The sequence below is a fragment of the Eumetopias jubatus genome, unplaced genomic scaffold (assembly GCF_037043125.1).
Source record: "Eumetopias jubatus isolate StellerSeaLion01/CBP00866 unplaced genomic scaffold, mEumJub1_p1.0 scaffold_16, whole genome shotgun sequence".
Classification (NCBI taxonomy): Eukaryota; Metazoa; Chordata; class Mammalia; order Carnivora; family Otariidae; genus Eumetopias; species Eumetopias jubatus.
The window spans coordinates 40,869,055-40,889,660 of record NW_028274822.1 but is presented as its reverse complement, the minus strand read 5'-3'; the positions used below and the strand labels follow the sequence as shown (position 1 = coordinate 40,889,660).

General features: G+C 42.6%; 1 protein-coding gene across 4 annotated transcripts in view; it reads right to left on the bottom strand.

Moving 5' to 3' along the window:
* The window catches only part of B4GALT6 (beta-1,4-galactosyltransferase 6), an 84,050-nt gene that overhangs the window by 24,142 nt on the left and 39,302 nt on the right, over positions 1 to 20,606 (bottom strand). For 3 of the 4 annotated variants that reach the window (XR_003608285.2, XM_028098139.2, XM_028098138.2), the window contains exons 4-6: positions 13,186 to 13,310; positions 6,921 to 7,037; positions 1,021 to 1,208 (exon numbers count right to left, since the gene is read on the bottom strand). Coding sequence is in view for 3 of the 4 variants with exons in the window: in XM_028098139.2 (XP_027953940.1) it covers positions 1,021 to 1,208; positions 6,921 to 7,037; positions 13,186 to 13,310 (430 nt within the window). In the remaining variant the exon portion in view is untranslated. The remainder of the gene's footprint in view (positions 1 to 1,020; positions 1,209 to 6,920; positions 7,038 to 13,185; positions 13,311 to 20,606) is intronic. The other variant, XM_088019290.1, reaches the window with a different exon arrangement.

Here is a 20,606-nt window from a genome sequence, read left to right as displayed (position 1 = left end):
ACTCCTTTCCTGTTCTAGTGCTGATTCACCTGGTCATGTCCTTGAGACTTTTGGCCTCCCCCTACTCTGTAGGTCGGGCAGCAGACAAAACTGTGACGTAGGTAACATCTCCCCTGCTCCAGGCTGTTCCGTCTTCTCTCCACTTCCAATAGCCAATGAGAACTGTGATGACATGCATGCTTCAATGTCAACTTAAGTTACCGTTAGAGCTCCAATGACTGTTTATGTTTCGAGGTATGTGCAGTCAGAGAGCAAGAAAGATCTGCCTCTTATTATTAAAGGCAAGACAAGAACCTATAACTTAGAAAGAAGACACACTGCAGAGAAAGGGCCTCCTTCACACTAAAACAAGTCACTGGAGAAGGAGAAGCAGAAGGGAGCTGCCACAGGGCACCTGGGTGGCTCAGTCGTTAAGCGTCTGCCTTCGGCACAGGTCATGATCCCAGGGTCCTGGGATCGAGCCCCGCATGGGGCTCCCTGCTCAGCCAAGAACCTGCTTCTCCCTCTCCACTCATGCTCCCTGCTCATGCTCTCTGTTGCTATCTCTGTCTCTCTCAAATGAATAAATAAAATCTTAAAAAAAAAAAAAAAGAAGGGAGCCACCATGTGCTACGTGCACCTATGCAGGGCAGGCCCAGTGTGTGTGATCTCCTACAGCCCTAGGGACGGACTCTATTACTCCGATGGACGAACAAGAAAACCAACACGCAGAGACAGAAGGAACTAACCAAGTCCTATCACTGGTAAGTTGTGGAACCAGAAAGTTAAGTCTACATTTGCTTGACACGGAACCCAGGTTCTCTTTCCCATCAACCCACATGCAAACCTCTGCATGAGGAAGCACCTAGATGGCGGACAAGTGACTCTATATCCTGGCTCCCTGTGAGGACCAAGTGGAGTGAAAGATACTCTTAGGCTTTTAGGCCCTCTCAGATCCGGCCACATTAAGAGAGCTACCACTTCAACAACATGATTTTGTAAGTATACTGTCTGCTATCAGGAGGAATGCATATTACTCACATATACATGTATTTATCCAGCTTTGCTGCAAAATGACGTGGCATTTCTCCACAACCATAATAGTTACGGTCATTTTCGGGTAGATGATCCACATCATGGAAGATGACGCAGTCCCAGACACTGTCTTTCATGGCCTCTTTGAAGCCCACATTGAAGAGCATTGCACGGTTAAAAGGCTGTGTGCCAGTCTTCACAAAGGAAAACAGAAATGTAGTCAGGCTTTGTCATCTGACTTTTCTCTACGGTTTTCTAAACTTGTTGAAGCATGGTCAAATAATAATAGTAAATACATCCAAATCAACTAGATAACATAAAAAAACATACATCATGATCTTCAAATATACTGTTTAGATTTACTTACTCCATTCTTTTGTACTTTGGTTACATATAAGAAAACACTGTTATCTAGTGTATTCATAGAACGTTTCTGTTTTACTTCAAATACATCTGAATACAGATCATTTATGACCGGGAGAAAAAAATAAAACCATTAAAAATAATATAGGTTGTATTTTTTAGTGAAGCTTTCCCTATGTGTCAAGGCTAAGAGAAGCATGAAGTTCACTGGGACTGAACAAGCGGTAGGGCCTCCGCTTACGGAACACGGCCAGCGAGAGCAAACTCTACTGTTAATGCTTACAATAAAAACATTTTTAGAGACAAAAACAAGTGGAACTTATTACACAAAACCCACTTCCTTTATTACAACCATTTTCCTCTATTATTAAGAAAAATCTAGTAAAGTGCCCAGGCAACAAACACTTCCTATTTTTATTATCCTTGCTTATGATACAGACCAAGAGCACTTTAAAGGACAAGAAGATGGGAACTTATTACACAGAACCCAACTTCCTATGGAATGTCCACTTCCCTTTATTTATGAGGGAAATTATATGAAGGTGCACTGGCAATTAAATCGCTTCATTCTATATCTGAAGGAAATTAAAGAACAATTACCCACGCCTTGGCAGTATTTCTCAAAATCATTTCCAAACTAGACAACAAAACAGGACGATGACAGAAGCAAATGAGATACACAACACAGTCATCACCAGAGGGCTGCCTCAGGATTGAGAAATGACTAATTTTTAGTCCCGAGTCCTGCACTAACTTGAGGTAACAGAAATCACTTTACTTTTTACAGCTTCCTTCTTCACCAATGAAAAAGAATAAAAAAGAAAGGGAGTTAAATTATAGTGTCATGTGTCATACTGGCACATCAACATCAGTGTGAACAAACTCCTTCCCTTTAAGGTTTTAAAAATCGTTTTTTATTAAATGTGGACATAATATTTTATGGCTTATAATCAAAATAGTAAGTTCCATGTTTAACCCATCTTCATCTTCCCAAAGCAGAGCATCTCACCTCCTCTAGTAGTTTATTCCAGTACTTCTCTCCATATTGCAAGGTATTGAGAGTTGACATTTCCTGGTTTCATTAACATTAGACATTGTCTACTGACTTCGTACCAGTGACTTCGTCACTGAGGATTCCCACCACCACACTCACTGCCCCCCCATCCATTTTCCCAATATAGTTATACCATAATTTTTGGCTAAACCAATAGTATTTACATCATTAGGACTGTATAAATATTTCTTGAGTACAGGGGCGCCTGAGTGGCTCAGTTGGTTGGGCGTCTGCCTTCGGCTCGGGTCATCATCTCAGGGTCCTGGGATCGAGCCCCACATCGGGTTCTCCGCACCAATAGGGTGTCTGCTTCTCCCTCTCACTCTCCCTTTCTGTTCTCCCTCTCTCTCCCTCTCAAATAATAAAATCTTTAAAATATATATATTTTTCTTGAGTGCCAAGTGAATTATAATTCTGTTTTCTTTTTCAAGCTGGGATTAATAACCAGCTTCCGTTTTCTTAGTTTTCTAACTGTTATTATTCTGTATAAAAGCCCCAATAGATATACCTTCTTATTAATAATTGATGTAACTCAAACACATCGCATCATTTATCAATTCTTTTTCCACCCCCCCAAGCCCAATCCTAAGTCCCACTGCCCCGGATTCTTGCTCCAGTCTGGACTGGTCTGACTGTGGGCACCTCTCATCCTAGGACTTCTTCGTTCCCTAGCATCACCCCTGTCCCTGACTTGGCTTTCTCCCATTTGCTGAGGCATGTCCTTCAGCAACTTCCTAAGTAAGGGTCCATGGAAAAAAATATATGTATATTTTTAGTCAATGAATGCTGGAAAAATGCAATCAGTCTACCCTCATACCTGATGGACATTTTGGCTGGGTAAATATTTCTAGATTAAAAATCACTTTCCCCTAGAATTAATTTATTTTATTTTATTTACTTATTTGTCAGAGAGAGAGTACATAAGCAGGGGGGTGGCAGACAGAGGCAGAGAGAAAAGTAGGCTCCCTGCTGAGCAAGGAGCCCAAGGTGGGACTCGACCCCAGGACCCTGGGATAATGACCTGAGCTGAAGGCAGACACTTAAGCGACTGAGCCACCCAGGCGCCCCTCCCCTAGAATTATAAAGGCATGGCTCCACAATCTTCTAGCTATCAGCATTACTAAGAAGGTTCCTATGATCCTGATATATAATCACTGGAAATTCTTCCTACAGAACCTTCTTGATACCTTCTCAATTTGTATTCTAAAATTTCAAAATAACATGCTTCACAGTGGATCTATATTTTATTCATGTATACATGTGAGTTCCTTCTATCTGAAGACATGTCTTTCCTTCTGGTAAATTTCCTTGTATTATTTCTTTGGTCATTTCTCCCCCCCATCCCTCCTCAGTTTTTTTCTGCTCTACTTTTCCAGAACTCGGAGTAGCCAAGTCTACTGCTAACTATGAGCAGGGAATTGTGACAGCACCGCACAGAAGCCTTCTCTCTGCTCCGGGACGTCAGGGCCTCAGCTGGAGGATCCGCCCCCAAGGGTGCTCGCTCACACAGCCAGCAAGATGATGCTGCCAAGCTGGTTTCCCCTCCACAGGGCTGCCTGAATGTCCTCATGACCTGGGAGCTGGCTTCCCTGACAGCAAGGGATCCAAGAGACCAAGGCAGAAGCAGCAAGGTCTTTCATGACCTGCCCTCAAAGTCACATGCTGTTGTTCTTCCAGTTTGGTTGCCCCTGCAAGTCAGCCCATATTCGTTGCAGGAAGAGACCACACAGGGGCCTGGTTACACAGTGGCAAAAATCCTTGCAGGCCATCTTGGAAGTGATTACCCCCGTGACACACTGGTACTGACTGATCTTAATTTCTTATGTTTTGGTTTTATTTTAGGAGTTATTTTCTTAAGTTTATCTTCCAGCCATTCTATTCAAAGTTTTGTTTTAGTTAGGGCATTTTCTTTTACAATAACATCCTTATTCTGACCACTCTTCCTTTATGATGTCCTATTTTTGCAGATTCATTATCTTTACTCTCTGTGGATACTGATTATCTCATCTCTCCTCACCAGAACAAGGGGCCTTGCCTTGTTGTGTTCACTGCTGTATCCCCAATGTTGAAAGAAGGAAAGGGCTTTACAGAGGTGATAAAGCAATGAGCTGGCCTCTTCCTTTGGAAATTTCTAAATATTAGATTAGGCATCTTTTCCCTGGGGCTAATCTGTTTCTCTAACAAAGACACTATTCATGCCCTGCCTCAGTTGGAGGGGCTGGGGGGATTCATACCTAACTGTTGGCTTCAAAAAACCAGACAGAGAAAAGGTCCGAGGGTCCCTAGGGTCAGTGTGCAAACTTACTTAACCTCTCTGTTCTGAGGCCCTCCAGCTGAGCTGGACCAGCACAGACAGGACTTTCTCTGGTGTGGTTTCTCCAGAGGATAAACTTAAACTTTCATTTTTTACAAGACACAATGGAGTAATCACCTGGCAACATAAGCAAAGATGAGGAACTGGGAATTTGTTTTGTAATCAAACTTTTAAACAATCCTGTTACTTTAGCCCGGGAATTCAGTCCATCTGTGACATCTTTCAACTGCTAGGATCCACAGGACTTTGTCCAGCAAACTGACACAATGTTTGTCACAGTTACCCTCAACGAGCACATGGGTTTGAACACCCTCTGCTCTATGAAGGGACCCATTAGTGCCCCATCTGCTTCCTGGCTTCCAGAAATGTGCTGAACTCCCTCAACGACCATCTCTTTGTCCTTCTGGTTAAAAAACTTTTTTTTTTTAAGTTTTTTCTTTCACTCTCGTTTTTAGGAGTTTGAAAAGGAGAAGTGGTAAATATGTGTACAATCTTCTATATTTAACTAGGAGTTCCAAGCCTTTCTTCAATTGCTTAGCACTTCTGGGCACCAGTCCAGCAGAAAAATCACTCTCCTATTTCATATGTGGTAAAAACGTTACTACCTCAAAACCACCCACTATTAAATACATGGGCCTGAATTAGTATTGATCAAGGCTGAGATTTAGACTTAAGAGGTTTGTAAAATATGGATCTTAGTTGCTTTGTAAAGGTTCCTTCATCACATACACAAAATAATTCAGTGTTGCTGGACTCTCAGAAGAATATGCCCTCAAAAACACAAACACAGTGCCCTCTTCCATAGCTCAGTTGGTAGAGCGGAGGACTGTAAAAACAGACGCAGACAGCTGACCTCCCAACACATGAGGAGACTGAAGTTTCAAAAAAGGAGGCTAGCAGTTGGTAACTCTGACTTAGAGGTTTTTTAACTATGGCTACATGAAAGAGGCTAAAAATTTTGATTTATTATCAGGTAAAAAAAAATCGATTTTCATAGTATAGGTTGTTATATTAAAAGGTACATATGCATTGTATGTATCATTGTGCAGGAACAAATTACCTTAAAAGGGTGATCTATATACAGAGAAGTATATGTTGTAATAAATACCGAGTATTTCCAGGGGGAAAAATAGAGGCAAAAAGCTAAGAGCCGATCTAGAATAAGCCACAAAGGAACTGGGAAAACATATCATATATAATAATCTTAGGAACAAAATTTGAGTATGTTCCACAAAAAAAAAACAAAAACACAGAAGCATCTAATGATACAAGCCTGGTCACTTTCTGTATACTGATAAGTAAGGAAATCCATTTTTAGTCAGGTTTAGTGTGAGTAAAAAGAAGGAATATCAGGATAAAATGAGGTTATCAATGTCAAAACCAAAAGTACCCAAATTACAATATATTTGAAACACAAACAAAATGCACCATTTTAGAAATGCTACCTAAAAATCACTGATAAAATTCAGCAAGTACCCTAGTGCTTGGGAGGTGGGGTAGTGGAAAGATGAGGAAAGAAATCCAAGATGATACTTTAAGTATAAAACTAGGTAATGACAGAAGTGGAAAAAACCAAAAGTATGGTAAATATCCTCAAAGGTCTCAAGTAAGACTGAATGAAATTGTATATATGGAATACTGAGACATGAATAATAATTATAGAGAAAAAATCAGCTGATAATATAAAGAATAATTCAAAAATAATGCTTCATTTTAGTAGGTAAGACATGATGATTAAAAATTACAGGAGCACATCAACTGATAAATGGATTAACAAAATGTGGTATATGTAACATGCCCAATCCCAAATGAGAATTTGCCCAAATATAAAACCAAAGATTCACCTTAAGCTAAACATTTTTAATCCCACCATATCTAAGAGTTTATTAAGTTCCAGTATACTCAGTTACCATTTTGAAAAATATTCTCACCTAGAGACGCCTGGGTGGTTCAGTCAGTTAAGCGTCCAACTCTTGATTTCGGCCCAGGTCATGATCTCATGGTCGTGAGATCGAGCTCCACATCAGGCTCTGTGCTGAGCATGGAGCCCACATGAGATTCTCTCTCTCTCCCTCGATCTCTGCCCCTCCCCCCCACTCATGCACATGCTCTCTCGCTCTAAAAAAGATAAAATTAAAAAAAAATTTTTTAAATTAAAAAGAAAAATATTCTCACCTGTTCAATGACATAAAAGGCAAATTCTAGCCTCTGCTTCTGGAGCATTGGAATCAGATGCAAGAAAAAAATTGGAAGATGTTCATGGCGATTACGGAAAGGAATGAGAACTGCCACCTTTAAAAACAAAATAGTCACATATGTAAATAAATAGAGCAGCAAGCCCTAGAGGTAAAGATAAAAACTGATCCTTAAAAATTTCTGAAGGTTTAAGGGTGCCTGGGTGGCTCAGTTGTTGAACGTCTGCCTTCGGCTCAGGTCATGATCCCAGGGTCCTGGGTTCGAGCCCCGCATCGGGCTCCCTGCTCCGCGGGAAGCCTGCTTCTCCCTCTCCCACTCCCCCTGCTTGTGTTCCCTCTCTTGCTGTGTCTCTGTCAAATAAATAAATAAAATCTTTAAAAAAAAATTTTCTGAAGGTTTTCTAAAAGTCCTACCTTTATGGATTTTTCTCACCAGAGATCAACAGTGAGAAAACACAGACATGGCCCTTCCCTTTGTGCCACTTAGGGTCTTGTGAACCTGGGGAGGTATATGTGGGCTCTGAGGGCCACTCCTTAGATTATGGTCTTTATTCTAGCAATACCATGGGAGATCTTGGAAAGATTCATTCAGAGTGATAAAATCCCATTTGGGGATGGGCAAAGACTACCATGGAGAGTAGAGTGGAGAAACCCCAAAACAGATTCAAGGAGCTGGTTAGGACATTAACGCAATTAGTCAAGAGGCAATGGTAGTTAGAACTGAGGGGAGGGTGGAGAAGAAGAGAGGTACATGATTTTTTTTTTTAAGATTTTATTTATTTATTTGAGAGAGAGAGAATGGGAGAGAGAGCACGAGAGGGGGGAGGGTCAGAGGGAGAAGCAGACTCCCCGCCAAGCAGGGAGCCCGATGCGGGACTCGATCCCGGGACTCCAGGATCATGACCTGAGCCGAAGGCAGTCGCCCAACCAACTGAGCCACCCAGGCGCCCGGACATGAATTTTTGAAACATTTAAGAAGTAAATTAACAGCACTGGTTTGTGGATTGGATAGAAATCAGGGGAAGGGATGTGTCAAGAGTAACTTCTAGGTCTTAAAGTAGATCATAAATAATAAATTCATGGTTTTTCAACTGAATTTAAAAGAGATTCCAATTGAATATCTATTATCCTACATGTGGCTTATCTGCCCTAGAGTTATATTTGAGAAATATAAGGGCTATATCATAGAAGTTTCATAATTATATTAACATCTTTCATTTAATCAAAATGCACAATTAAATTTTTGATATATGTTTATTTCAGTGGTAGGATAATACTGAGTTTAAAATGAAATTGATAATAAAATTACATTAAAATGTTAAGCTTAACAAAAAAAGTACTGTAAGCATCAGCAAAAAGAGAAATTTATCCTTTATAAACAGCCAAAGAAATGTGTTTCTTACATAATCTAAACAAAAGAAAAAACACATATATGGACATTAAATGGTTTCTCAGTAAATCAATATTTCTTCTAATAGGAAAAAAAATGTATTGGGACTCTGAAAACCAAGATTAAAACACATCTATATAAAATGTGTTCATATAAATTAAGAATAAATGAATATTATCAGTCACCACATATTCAAATCCTCTATTTCCTGGATCCAAACTTTGTCATACAAGCTAAGTTGCCCTACAATTTAGATTTTGCCCTTTAAAAAGATGAAATGTTTTCTAAACATGACTTTTCTTAGCAATTTCTGAGCTAAGCTGGGTTTATTGTAATTGTGAGTTTTCTAATACAAGTTGAAATTAAATGTTTTATACAGATTATAAATCCCCAAATCACTGGATTTTCAAAGAACAGTCAAAATATACTTAAATTACAATGTCAATGTGTCACTCTATATTCCAATTTTAAAATACAGTCAACCTGGTCATAACAGAAAATCTTGTAGGAACATTAAATCTGGGACTTCCTGAAATTTCACTTAATCAAATAATTTTTACCAGTGAATAAGTGCAAATAATTGAAAGGACGTAGGTTTAGGACCTAATCCTCTTTGTAAAATCAGGACATGACATTAGATATAGTCAACAGAAAACAGTAGCATTTACTTGTGTATTTTACATTACCGGGATCATAAATGAGAGAAATTTTTCAGTTATTAAAATAGTTTTATTTTAAAAACCCCACAAAAGATAGTTTAGCAAAACTGAGAATGTCTAATCTAGAAACGCCACCCCTAATTTTCCCTTAAATGCTGATGAGGTAGCAGGAAGGCACAAGGGCCTCTACGACACTGTTCTCCTCACGTTCACGCTGTTTCATATTCAGTCTGTTGGTAGGAACTCAGAGGCTCTGGTGCCTCTGCCAGCCCCACTCTGGATCCCATTCCCGTCTGACTCTCCCATAAGGCACCTCTTGAACTGAGAGGCTCCCAGAGCAAAGCTACCCCACATCTAAGAGCCGCTTCCACCCTCCCAGTGACTGGGGACCTGCTGGTGGGAGTCAGTGTCCACTGCTGATGCAGCCATACTATCCCCAAATCAATACCACTCCCAAACCCATTAGGGACCCCTAGGTTCACTCTTAGGAGAGCAAACTGCTACAAAAAGTCAAAGGAGAGAAGGGAGTCAGATGGCGAGAACAGACTCCTACCACCGGCCTTATCTGAAGCGAACAGCGTGCTAACTTCTGCAGGAATAAGCATCAAGCTTGCCCTTCCTCATTTTGAATTTGGCCACAAGTTAGCCACCTAGGACATAATGTAAATGGGCCATAAAAGCAGTTAAGGAGAATTATAGATATTTAGGAAAGAAGCTATTAAACGGCTGCTGAGTCCATATTAATTAAATACAATTACGGTGAGTGATGAGTTGAACATATAAGAATAAACAAAGACAAAGTCATAGTCCCTAATTCAGTCATTTGTTCAGTGAAGCATTTAAAATATCAAGAGCTGGTTTTCTTTCTTAATCTTATAAAGAAACTGAGAATATTAGAAAAGAAATTACCAGTGTCTTGGCAAATTCAAAATAAACTAAACTGTTGTCTTAATAGCAAATAAATGTCCATATTTTAATGAGACGGCTATCAAATATTTTGACTATGCCTAAAGCAAAGTTTTTATTAAAATAAAGCTAAACAGTATTGTAAAAATTCATTTGGCATGTCCCTTCTTGTGGCTGTGGAATGACATTCTTAACAGTTTACAATTTATCATCTATAAAATGAAGATCTCAGTGTTCTGCAATAATCTATTTCGAGGGTTAATAACCTCTATTTCAGGACATTTCTTATGTGTACCCTAATTTGCTGTTTGAGCCACTCTCTTGTTGATGCACTTCCAGGGGAGACACACAACATCTGGTCATTATCTTCTGCAAAATAACACTTCATCTTCATGAATCTCTCCTCACCACCTCCTATTCAAGCAAAATTATCCCATTCAGTTTGAACTCACTTTAAACCACTAATCTTACTGAATTTATGCACCTATTTTTCTCACTTGCTTATTTTCTCTTATACTCACCATGAGGAGATGAGCAAGAAAAGTGTTTACTACATACATTTTCCCCACCAAGTATTTGTCCTACTTTCAAACTTCAAGCACACCAGCAGCTCCGGTGTCCCTAAGCGACCCGACGTCACACTTTGCCTCCAGCCAGGGCGCACTGGTCTCTGCCACTGCCAAGGACGTACACAGCAGAAACCGCTGTGCTCTCATTCGCCTGCAGGGTTTCCAGCTCCCTCTTCCTCAGCCACCCCATTTCCAGTGTCTACGGAAGCTTCTCAAACAGGAGGCACTTGATAAAAAAGGCAGGTTCTTGTCCCTTCCCACCAATAGCATCGGAATGTCTGAGCACTACGTTCAAGAATCGTCATTTTTACCAAACACCCTGGGTGGTTCTGCACAGGTGGCTAAGACTCATCTCTGAGCCATCGCGGATGAGAAACAGAACCCCCCCCCCACCTCTGAGCAGACACGCGCCACGGGTGGCTGCCTGGTTCTTTAAGCCTTTAGGTTTTAGACAGAAGAGGTTCAGACCCTCCCCACCCCAACCCCCAGAATGGAAAGGCAATGTCACAGGTGAACACTTCACTTTTACTGGTAGGAAAAGCATCACTATCTTCCCCTTCCAACCCCCCTTTCCAACCTCCATAAGGCCTCCAAGGTGGGCTGAATTTTCCACTTGAACCTCCAGTTTGAAAAATACCTGAGAATTGCTGAAATCACTAGATTTAGAAGATCTCAATTCCAATTAATTGGCCATCAATGAACTCAGTGGTATTTTTTTTTTAAAGAAAAAGAACCTCAAATAATAAGAATCAAGTGGGTAGCACATGTTTAACATAACATGTTTCTCTCCCTCTCACTCAGCTCTGTTCCAAGACTGGAATGGGACATTAGGAGAATGTAAACAGGTTGGGGGCAGGGGGAGGAGGGGAAGAGTCCTTGCTTAATGAGTTAAATATGGCAAGTTCAAGTCACCTCTGAATGATGTCCAAATTTCCTCTCCTACCTTTAGCTGCATAGCTCAGAACTAGAAACTGTATTCTGAGAAGGGCTTGTGTCAAGTTGCAATAAGAGCAGCATTACCATATGGTTCCTAAATAAAATAAGCTTATTTTTAGATCCTTGAATTAGCTTTCTCCTGGGAACTCCACTTCCAATACTGTTACTTAGTCATTCACATGCAGTTTACGGTCTACTAAAATCTTTAAACAGGAACTACTTCTGTGTGTGATATACCTTTCTCCCAGGAAATGAGAATAAAACAAACCATAAAACTTAAAATCCAGTGTCTGATATAGACCAATTAAGAAAGAACAAGAATACTTAATTTTTTCAATCCCGAATTATTTCATATTACCACACCGTGCGCACCTGAGCAGTATACTGTACCCCACGTAAATACTTCTGAGGGCCAGGCTCCAACGCTACCCCACAGCTGTTGTGATTGATTATGCTTTTATTCTCCCATTAGCATTCAATATACACACTCATCACCCAAGTAAGAAAAATCATTTATTTGCCTAGGACATTTTTTAAAGGTAGAACTGTGTAAATTAGGCCCTATTTTATCTACAAGTGTGAGAAAAATCAATCATGAAATATGAAGATTCACTTATTAATAGAATCAGACCAGACAACTGTAAAATAAATGTATTTGCCAAAATTTGTACTGGAATCCATTTAAGCAGCCTTACAACTTGTTTGAGGCAAAAAAAACCACATTTATTTAATAATTTGTCACAAGGCATTTATTTACCTCATAACCTCAGTTAAACAAAACTGGGTTTAGTGCTTACTTTAGACAAGATAATATCTCTGCGTTAGGAATGCAGATACAAATAACACACTCCCCCAAACACAAAGAGTTCAAGGCCAATTAAGTCAGAGGGCTTTTATCTAAATTCTTCTCAGCAGTGATTTCTGTGTAGGAAAAGACAAATATTTTAGAAAAATACTAATACTGAAGAGAGGAATTGAAAACTCTTCCCAAATTAAGGCTATATCACAATCCTTGAGGATAGAACGTTTGATTTAATCGTATGTACTTTTCACTTGAATTATGTGAATGCTACTTCCTACTCAAACATAACCACCTTACAGGAATATGCACTCACTAGCCAATTTCACAGTACTGTGAGCAACTCTGATTTAAATCATGGTTTTCAATTTATTTTAAGCAGCAGAGGCAGACCCATTCCATTCTAGTTTTTCAAACAAAACATTAATTAAAACTCTGACATGTGTCAAAAAGATAAAAAGCTAGTGCTCTGCCTTCTGAAACAGAGGAGAAGGACCCAAAGTTTTCCTTTTTGTGTCCCACAGGGAACTCTGAGCCACCTCTTTTAAGATTCTGGGGCTTTGAGGAAAGCCAATGTGAGCCCCACCTGGAAATCATGGTTCCAGGACTTGGTGGGGCTAGGCCGGCGGGTGACAGTAATCATTAGGGATAGCAGCACGAGACAGAGAAAGAGGGAAACAGGAAAACAGGGGGAAAAAAATCTGTTTTCCAAGCCAATCTCAAATGAGGTTATTTATTAGCAGGATCTCCAAGAGACAGCACATGAACGCATATTTTGTAAACACATAGGTATGCTTAAAGTCTTCACAAGTAACACTATTAAATCATACTTGAACTGTGAATACCTACACATTAAACACAAAACTTCTGAGGTCTTACATTTTCAAGAGACAAATACATTTCACTGTATATTCTGAATCAAGCACACTTTTCCTCACTCAGACGCATAGTAACAATTACATTACTTATGAAAAAATTTACCTCACCTTCCATCTGGGTTTACAGTCTTTAGGCCTCCAGTGACCTCCTGGCTCAATATCTAAATCCTTGGAGAAGAGTTGATGAATTTCATCAAAACTGATTTCACTTACATTGACATTGAGGAATCCCCCTAGAAGGTCAAACACGTGAAGAACTGTTTTAATATGAAGCAAGACAAACAGCAGTCAGTAGGGTGATGGCATAACTTAGTTGCCAGGACAGTACAGTTTATTCCTCTTATCACCACATAATTGTTAGTATCACCCCCTTTTGGTTGTAGTCTGGATGATACATTATACCATCACTCCACTCTCTTTGGTAAATCAGCCAAAGTAAATCAAATTGTTGAAATCTTTTGCTCTGAGTACTACAGTGAATATTTTACTATTCTTTGGGAAATGTTTGCATGTCATTACAAATTAGCTTATTATTGTAATTTTACAACTTATTCAAGTCTTTTAAAACTACTCTTAATTTCAACATAATCAACATAGGCAGCATGAGAGCACAGTACATAAGAGTTAATTAAGCAGTTAGATTGGCAGGGAGCCGCCGAATCCTACGTTCTGTGCACTAGGGACATGACTGAACTTCTCTGTGCCTCAGCCTCCTTCTCTGTAAAAGCAAATGGTGATACCTGCCTCCCAGTGTGGTTACATCCACTAGATAAAATAGCACATGTGAAGGATCAAGCACAGTGCCAGCCACAAAGGTATGCACTCAACAGACCTTAGCTATTATTACTCTCCTCTACTTCACTCACATTTCTTGAGAGAATTTGCAAACACAACTCAATAAATTTATATTTTTAGCACCTACCCAGTATCCCCTTGATATGCAAAACTAGAAAACTATAGGCTTTTAAGATATTCCTGGTCTACTAGGCATTCGCTCTCTGAATTAACAAATATATTCCTGGAGGTGTTTTTACTAGTAGCTTCTCTGTTGTATACCACTGAAATAGGAATGACTCTTGGATGGAAAGGCATTCCCATTCACTCAATCAAAAACAGAACTAAGAAGTTACAGAACTAAGTTCTGTCTTACTCTTCATCTCATGAAATACGTACCAAGAAATGAGGTTTCCCACTTCAAGTCCTCTGAGCCTGATTGTGGCCCTGATTCCACATATAAAATCCTCAGCTCCTCTTGGAGAGAGCCTTTTCCCTTCCTCCTGTTGTTCTATATTCTAAGGCTTCACAGCTGCCTCTCCTTCCATCCCTCCCTTCTTCCCAAGTAGGCCGGAATACCACCAGCTTCCACTAAGCACTGAGGCATGCCAGAGAGAAGTATTTCAAAATACAAATGTCTACATTTCAAAGGGTAAGCTGGGAAAAAATGTGCAATCTTCTCATGTCTGCCAGTTCTCCTGACAATGTCTGTGGTCTTTTACAACCAAATACCCAACCTTTCTTATGACAAGATTCACCTAAAGGAAAGAGTAACCTATGAACTTGCAGAGAAAGGGCAGGTCACGACGTGAGACTGATCAGCCTAAGTACGGACTCCGCTGACAAAAACAGAATCTACCACTGTAATCAAATAAAATTCACACAAATAAATCTGATGAACTTAATGGTATGTGTGATTGCTAAAATGATAGTCATTAGGCTAAATTATAGGCAGTTTACAGAAGTCACCGAAGCTGGGATTTTTCATGCACCATGACACCGATTTCTTTGCCTATTTTCCAGCTTGACAGGACCTGGTCCAGCGGCAATCATCACGGTCAGCAGCTCTCTCCAGTCTCATTTAGGTTAGCTCTCATCTCAAACACGCATGCACTGGCAAATTAGGCAAGCCTTCTATCTCTCTCCTCGCTGGGGAGGGCGTCCAGTGGCCGCCACTTTCTCTAATGCTCGAGGCACCCAGAGTTCACTTCCCTTCCAACTGCCCCACCACGCACATTCCTCAGAGTCCCTCAGCAGCCTTCCCATGTGGCTTTTTTTTTTTTTTTTTAATTGCTCTTTCCTCTGAAATCCCAATCTCTTACTGGCTGAAGGCCAAAGACGACCCAGTGGCATGACATTGTCATGCCAGGGGTCACAGCAACATTACTTTTGGGGGGGGAGGGGACAGGTCTCCAAGACAGGACTGTCACACTGGGAACACTGAAAGTATGATCAGAGAGAGAAGAAAAAGAAACATGAATTTAGTGGGGTGGGGCGGAGTGTGATGGCACAAACAACTCTGTTTTTCGGAGTTGCTACCAAGGCATTTCAAAGTATGATAATCCTACTCACACCTACCCAGAGTCCCAACATTTAGACAAGGACGTGACTTAGGATTCCTGCCATAAGTTCCTGCTTTGCTTTTCCCATGGCACCTTTTTAAATAATCACTTACAGTTAAGGCCACAACAAAGTGAAGCGACCTCTGTCCCAGCCACCCTGTAAGTGACAGGTGCCGGCTCCCCTGCTCTGTCTCCTGCTCACTCCGCCTGGAACACGGGACTGCCCTTCCTCCAGCTCACTGCACCCCTTGCTTCTGGGATCTGTAAGTAATTACATCTTGTGACTCGACTTCCTTTGTGGGGCTGTACTGAAACTAACTTCAGTCAAAACTACCCCATGGGTTTGGGTTTCACTTCCCCAAAGTGGGAGCTCGAATGCCAAGGGAGCTATCTGCCAACCCCATGTGGCAGCAAGTCACAATCTGGGTAACTGGCAATGAGGACGAGACTGTGGGTGCAGTGCGTATCCCCATACAAGGCCCCGGAGCTGCAAATGGCTTACTAACTTCCTCTCCCAGACCACTCATCTCCCTGGAAGGAGCCCCCGCTTGCTGGCAGTCTGTGGCACTGCCGTGTACCGCGGCGGCCAGGTATTGCCGCAAATCCCCACCCTGAATTGTCGCTGCTGTAGAAGTCAGACTCCCCTGCAAAACCGACCCCCAGCAGGCCCCACCTGAGGTAGGTGTATTTCCCATGAGTCTCCAAACAAGTCCCTGCTGTGTGTCAGGTCTGGAGGTAACTGGCAATACTGGTATGCGAAGTCCCAGCACTGGGCCAAGGTGAGTTAATACCCACGAACACCAGGGCTCTGCCTCCTTCCTCCAGGCAGGGACAGGGGACGCGGGCTATCAGATCCTAGGAGCAAGGGGAGTTCCCTCAGGTTAGTGCCACAAGGGGAGGCTGGCTGCTGGGCCTACGGCGTTCATGGTCGGGACTGGGGTGTGGAGCCTGGAAAGCCAGCCCCGACACACAACAGAGGCAGCGCTGCATGGGGCGTCGTGCCACACCTCCCACACTGCCTCATTCCTGGCTGCTATGGCCAACGGACCCCCAGCCCCATGGGGTATCAGGAGCCCACTTGTGGCGTGGTACAGCAAAACGAATTCTCACTAAGGGCGGGCCCCTGAACACATGGCAGCAGCTCATCCCCAGTTCCCAGAGGAGGCTGGAAAAACTACCAGACACTTGCAGGACCCCTGCTCAAATGGCTTGTGGGGCATATCATATGCCTCATCGCGGCTGCTCCCTTCTTGAGGTTTGGGACACACCAGCTAATGTCGCACTGGTGGAGGTGAACCCCGACCACTTGGAGGGTCGGTCGGGATAACCTAGAACAGGGGTAGCAGCATATGAGTCAGGGAAGAGGCAACCTCCGTCCCAGGTGCTCCCTATTACTATCCTTCCAACCAGAACGTCCAACCACCAGTGTGAAAAGAAAGAGACAAGTAACTATACAGGGTAGAAATGCCAAGGTTTTCTAGAAAAATCTGCCCATGGGGAGGGGGAGAAGGATGCTAATTGGCTCTTACAGGTCTTTGGAACCGGCTCCGAGCTGTTGATTTCAGCAGTTGAGATGTCTGACCTGGCCAGATTGGCCAAAGACCCCAAAATTCACAATTTGTACAAAAAACAAAACAAACCACCCAAGGTACTGAAGTCCTATTTTATTAGAAACACCCTAGAGAAGACTCCGGACTTGTCACCACAGCGACAGCACTCCCAAATGAATTGGGCTACCAAGGCAGGAGATGAAGACAAAAAAGGGAAGAGATTCTCAGGAAAAGACCTCCCCCACAAGCCTCCAGAGTCCACAGGGATAAGGAGAAAGCAGCTCTGCCTCTCCTAGCTTGGGTTTCTTCTTAAAGCTCCCCTCCGTGCCTCAATTATAAGGCTGTATTGTTATAATTCACTGCAGCATAATAGGCATTAGACCACATCAATGCTGTAGCTAGACATGAAAAAGATAATTTTCCCGAAGGCCAAATCTTGTTCGCCAATAAAGGCAAACGGCCCCTCTGCCCCTTCAGCTAGGAACCCAACAGAGGGCCCTAGGAGTTATAAAGGCTTCCAAGCCTCTTACTCTCCCTTGAGGAGTGGCTCCTCAACTAAGCTCCCTCCCACATACGATGACCAGCAGGCCCCTCTGTATGGGCAACTCTGGAGATCAGGGGTCTCTACTTTTGAGACAACTCAAATACAAGTCAGAAGCCTTTGCTCAGGTGCTGTGAGCTCTTCAAAAGACTGCCAACCCACCATGAGGGCAAACGCCATCACCACTTAGAATGTCCCAGCCCTGGTGGCAGGATCTGGGGTCCCATACTCTGACCTCTAAGAGTGGAAGCTGCTAAGGCCACTGCCCGAGGGACCCAGCAGTTCCCCAGAGCTTGTCTCTCTTCTGGGGGACAATCACCCATATATTTCTCTAATTATCCACTAGGACACACGTAATAGTCCTCCATTCAAGCCTTCCAACAGTCTTCATATTTTTATACAATAGGCAGAAACTGGAGCTCATTTTGGGGGCCAATATAATTGCTAGGCATGTTACCAGGCTCAACAAAGGCTGTTTCCTGAGTTAGTGGCCTACCAAGCTCATTTACCGACCCTGTCCCCATTTGACCAGCAGAAGGGCCCGCCCCCATGCACCCCTATGGCTTTGCCTGGCCCCTCTCTATGCTGCTCAAGTGCTCTCATGCAGGACATTTTGCAGCACACTACGTGATACTTGGCAGGAGCCCCCCCAGTTCCCTTTGCAATCTTCCATGTGCCCAAGCACCAACACCACATGGATGAGTATGATCTCCACCTTGTCCCAAGGAGAACAACCCCCACGGTCTTGGGCCTTAAGACCCAACCATCCAGGAGGAACCTCCAACTTATCTTGGCTTCCCTGATTAAGCAGTTCATGTCCACTGTGGGTACAGTGCGCTGGGGCCGTCACACATACATAGCTCTCTCTATGTGCACTTCTTCACTCAACCTCCAATGCATTTGCCTCCATGCCAGCCCCCAGAGTCCTGTCTAGTCATACCAATGTACTTTAGTCTTACAAATCACTGAACACAACACCCCGTAACCATCTCTCTGCTCCCTCACGTCAAAACCATGTAGAATCCAGCCCCTGAGCTGAGGTCTGCTGCTATCCCTCACTGGAACTGGGCTAGGTGCCACTGCACGGGGCACACAACAAATTAGTAAAGACAAATACCAACCTGTCAGCTGCCCTGCCGAACACATGGGGCTGTGACACCAAAGACTAGCCCTGATACAACAACATGATTCTCTAGCACAGACAGTTCAGATAACGGATAACCATTCCATTTTAGGTTACCTACTGACCAGGGAAGGAGCTGTATGTGCTGGAAAGGGCCCCACCTGCTACAAGTATATTAATAATTCTGGAAAACTTCAGACAAATTTACAAAAGATGGCCCAACAGGTACAAGTATTCCATAATCTCATCCAAGTGTTTCATCAAATACCTACTTTAACCTTATCCAGAGGCTTTGGTTTATTTTCTTGGTTGGACCCCAACAAATGGTGAGGGCGGTCACAGACAGCATCTCAAATTGTTCTTTGTCTATTGATATTGTTGACTGGATTTTTGCTTTGCTCAAGTATTTCATGCACTGGGTGACCAAAACCCTGCCAGTGGTTAATATCGTCACTGTCCAGATAGTGCCTATGATTTTCCCTAAAGATTAATGCCTAGGCATCACAGGGTCAATTGTGATGAGAAAAACAACTATTGTTCTTCTGAAAAAACAACTCTGTTTTTCTGAATTGTTTCCTAGGCATTTCAAAGTATGATAACCCTGCTCACACCCAGAATCTGGACACTTAGATAAGGACATGAGTTTAGGATTTCCGCCATAAATTCCTGCTTTGCTTTTGCCAGGGCACTTTTTAAAATAACCACTTAGAATGAAGCCCACAAAAAAGTGAAGCAACCTCTGCCCCAACCACCCTGTAAGTGACAGGTGCCGGCTCCCCTGCTCTGTCTCCTGCTCACTCCGCCTGGAACACAGGACTGCCCTTCCCCCAGCTCACTGCACCCCCGTGCTTCTGGGATCTGTAAGTAATCACATCTTGTGACTCGACTGCCTTTGTGGGCTGTACTAAAACTGTAACTTCAGTCAAAACAACCCCATGGGTTTGGGTTTCACCTTCCCAAAGTGGGAGCTCAGATGCTGAGGGAGTTACCTGCCAATCCCATGTGGGTGGCTTGTGCCTCCTCATTCAGCAGGTCATAATCTGCATATTCTTAAAACACCAGCTCCCCCTTCTCAACACATAGTACTGGGGCAAAGACCCCAGGCACAGGAAGTGAAGAGAAAGGGGCATATTACAGAGAATGGCCAGGAAGAGGCACTGAGCAGATGAGCTACTGGTGATGTGGTTTCCAAACAAACCTCAGGAGAGAAAACCTCTCAAGGTGAGTCTGTGGTCAGGGAGGACAGGGGGTCCTCCCCCCACTGCACCCACTGAAGCTACTTTCACCTCCTCTACATACTGGATGTCCCCTTCAGGTCCCACTCAAAGAAGAATTCCAGTGCTTTGAAACCAGGAGAGGACACATCTCTCTTTCCTTGTAGAGAAGTAAGCAATCAGCCAGGCTAGCCCCCTTTATTTCATTTGCTGAGATTTCAAGGGCAACTGGGGAGGAAGGACCCACTGAGCTCCACAGAGAACCCCCAATCTTCACACCACACCTGTGCTAATCAGAGCTCTTCCAATGAGAACGTGTGCTCGTTCCCCAATTAGAAATTAAAAGCTCAAAAAATAAATATATTTGCTGATTTCAATGTATCTAGTAGTGCCATCAAATCTTGATTTTCACCGTTCGGAAGGCGGAACTGAGATTAGAAAGAAAAAAGCAGGGCCTCACCTGGGGTCAAGTGGAAGAATGAAAGTCAAGTGTAAGCAGTCCATTAGTCCTGGCAACAAAGCCTGCATGCCAAACTCTTTATGTGCGAGAAAAACTTAGTTGCATCATTGGTTATACTCGACATTCACTACAACCTCTTAATGCTGAATTAGCAAAACATGCAATAATGCCACACAGTTTGGAAACCTAAATGGGCCTGGGGACCGTTAGGTATGTGCAGGCCCAAACCACGGGCAATTGGTAGTGTGCACTGTAAGGTATTGCATGACATTACTTAGGATATTACTTTTTCTATTAAAATATAA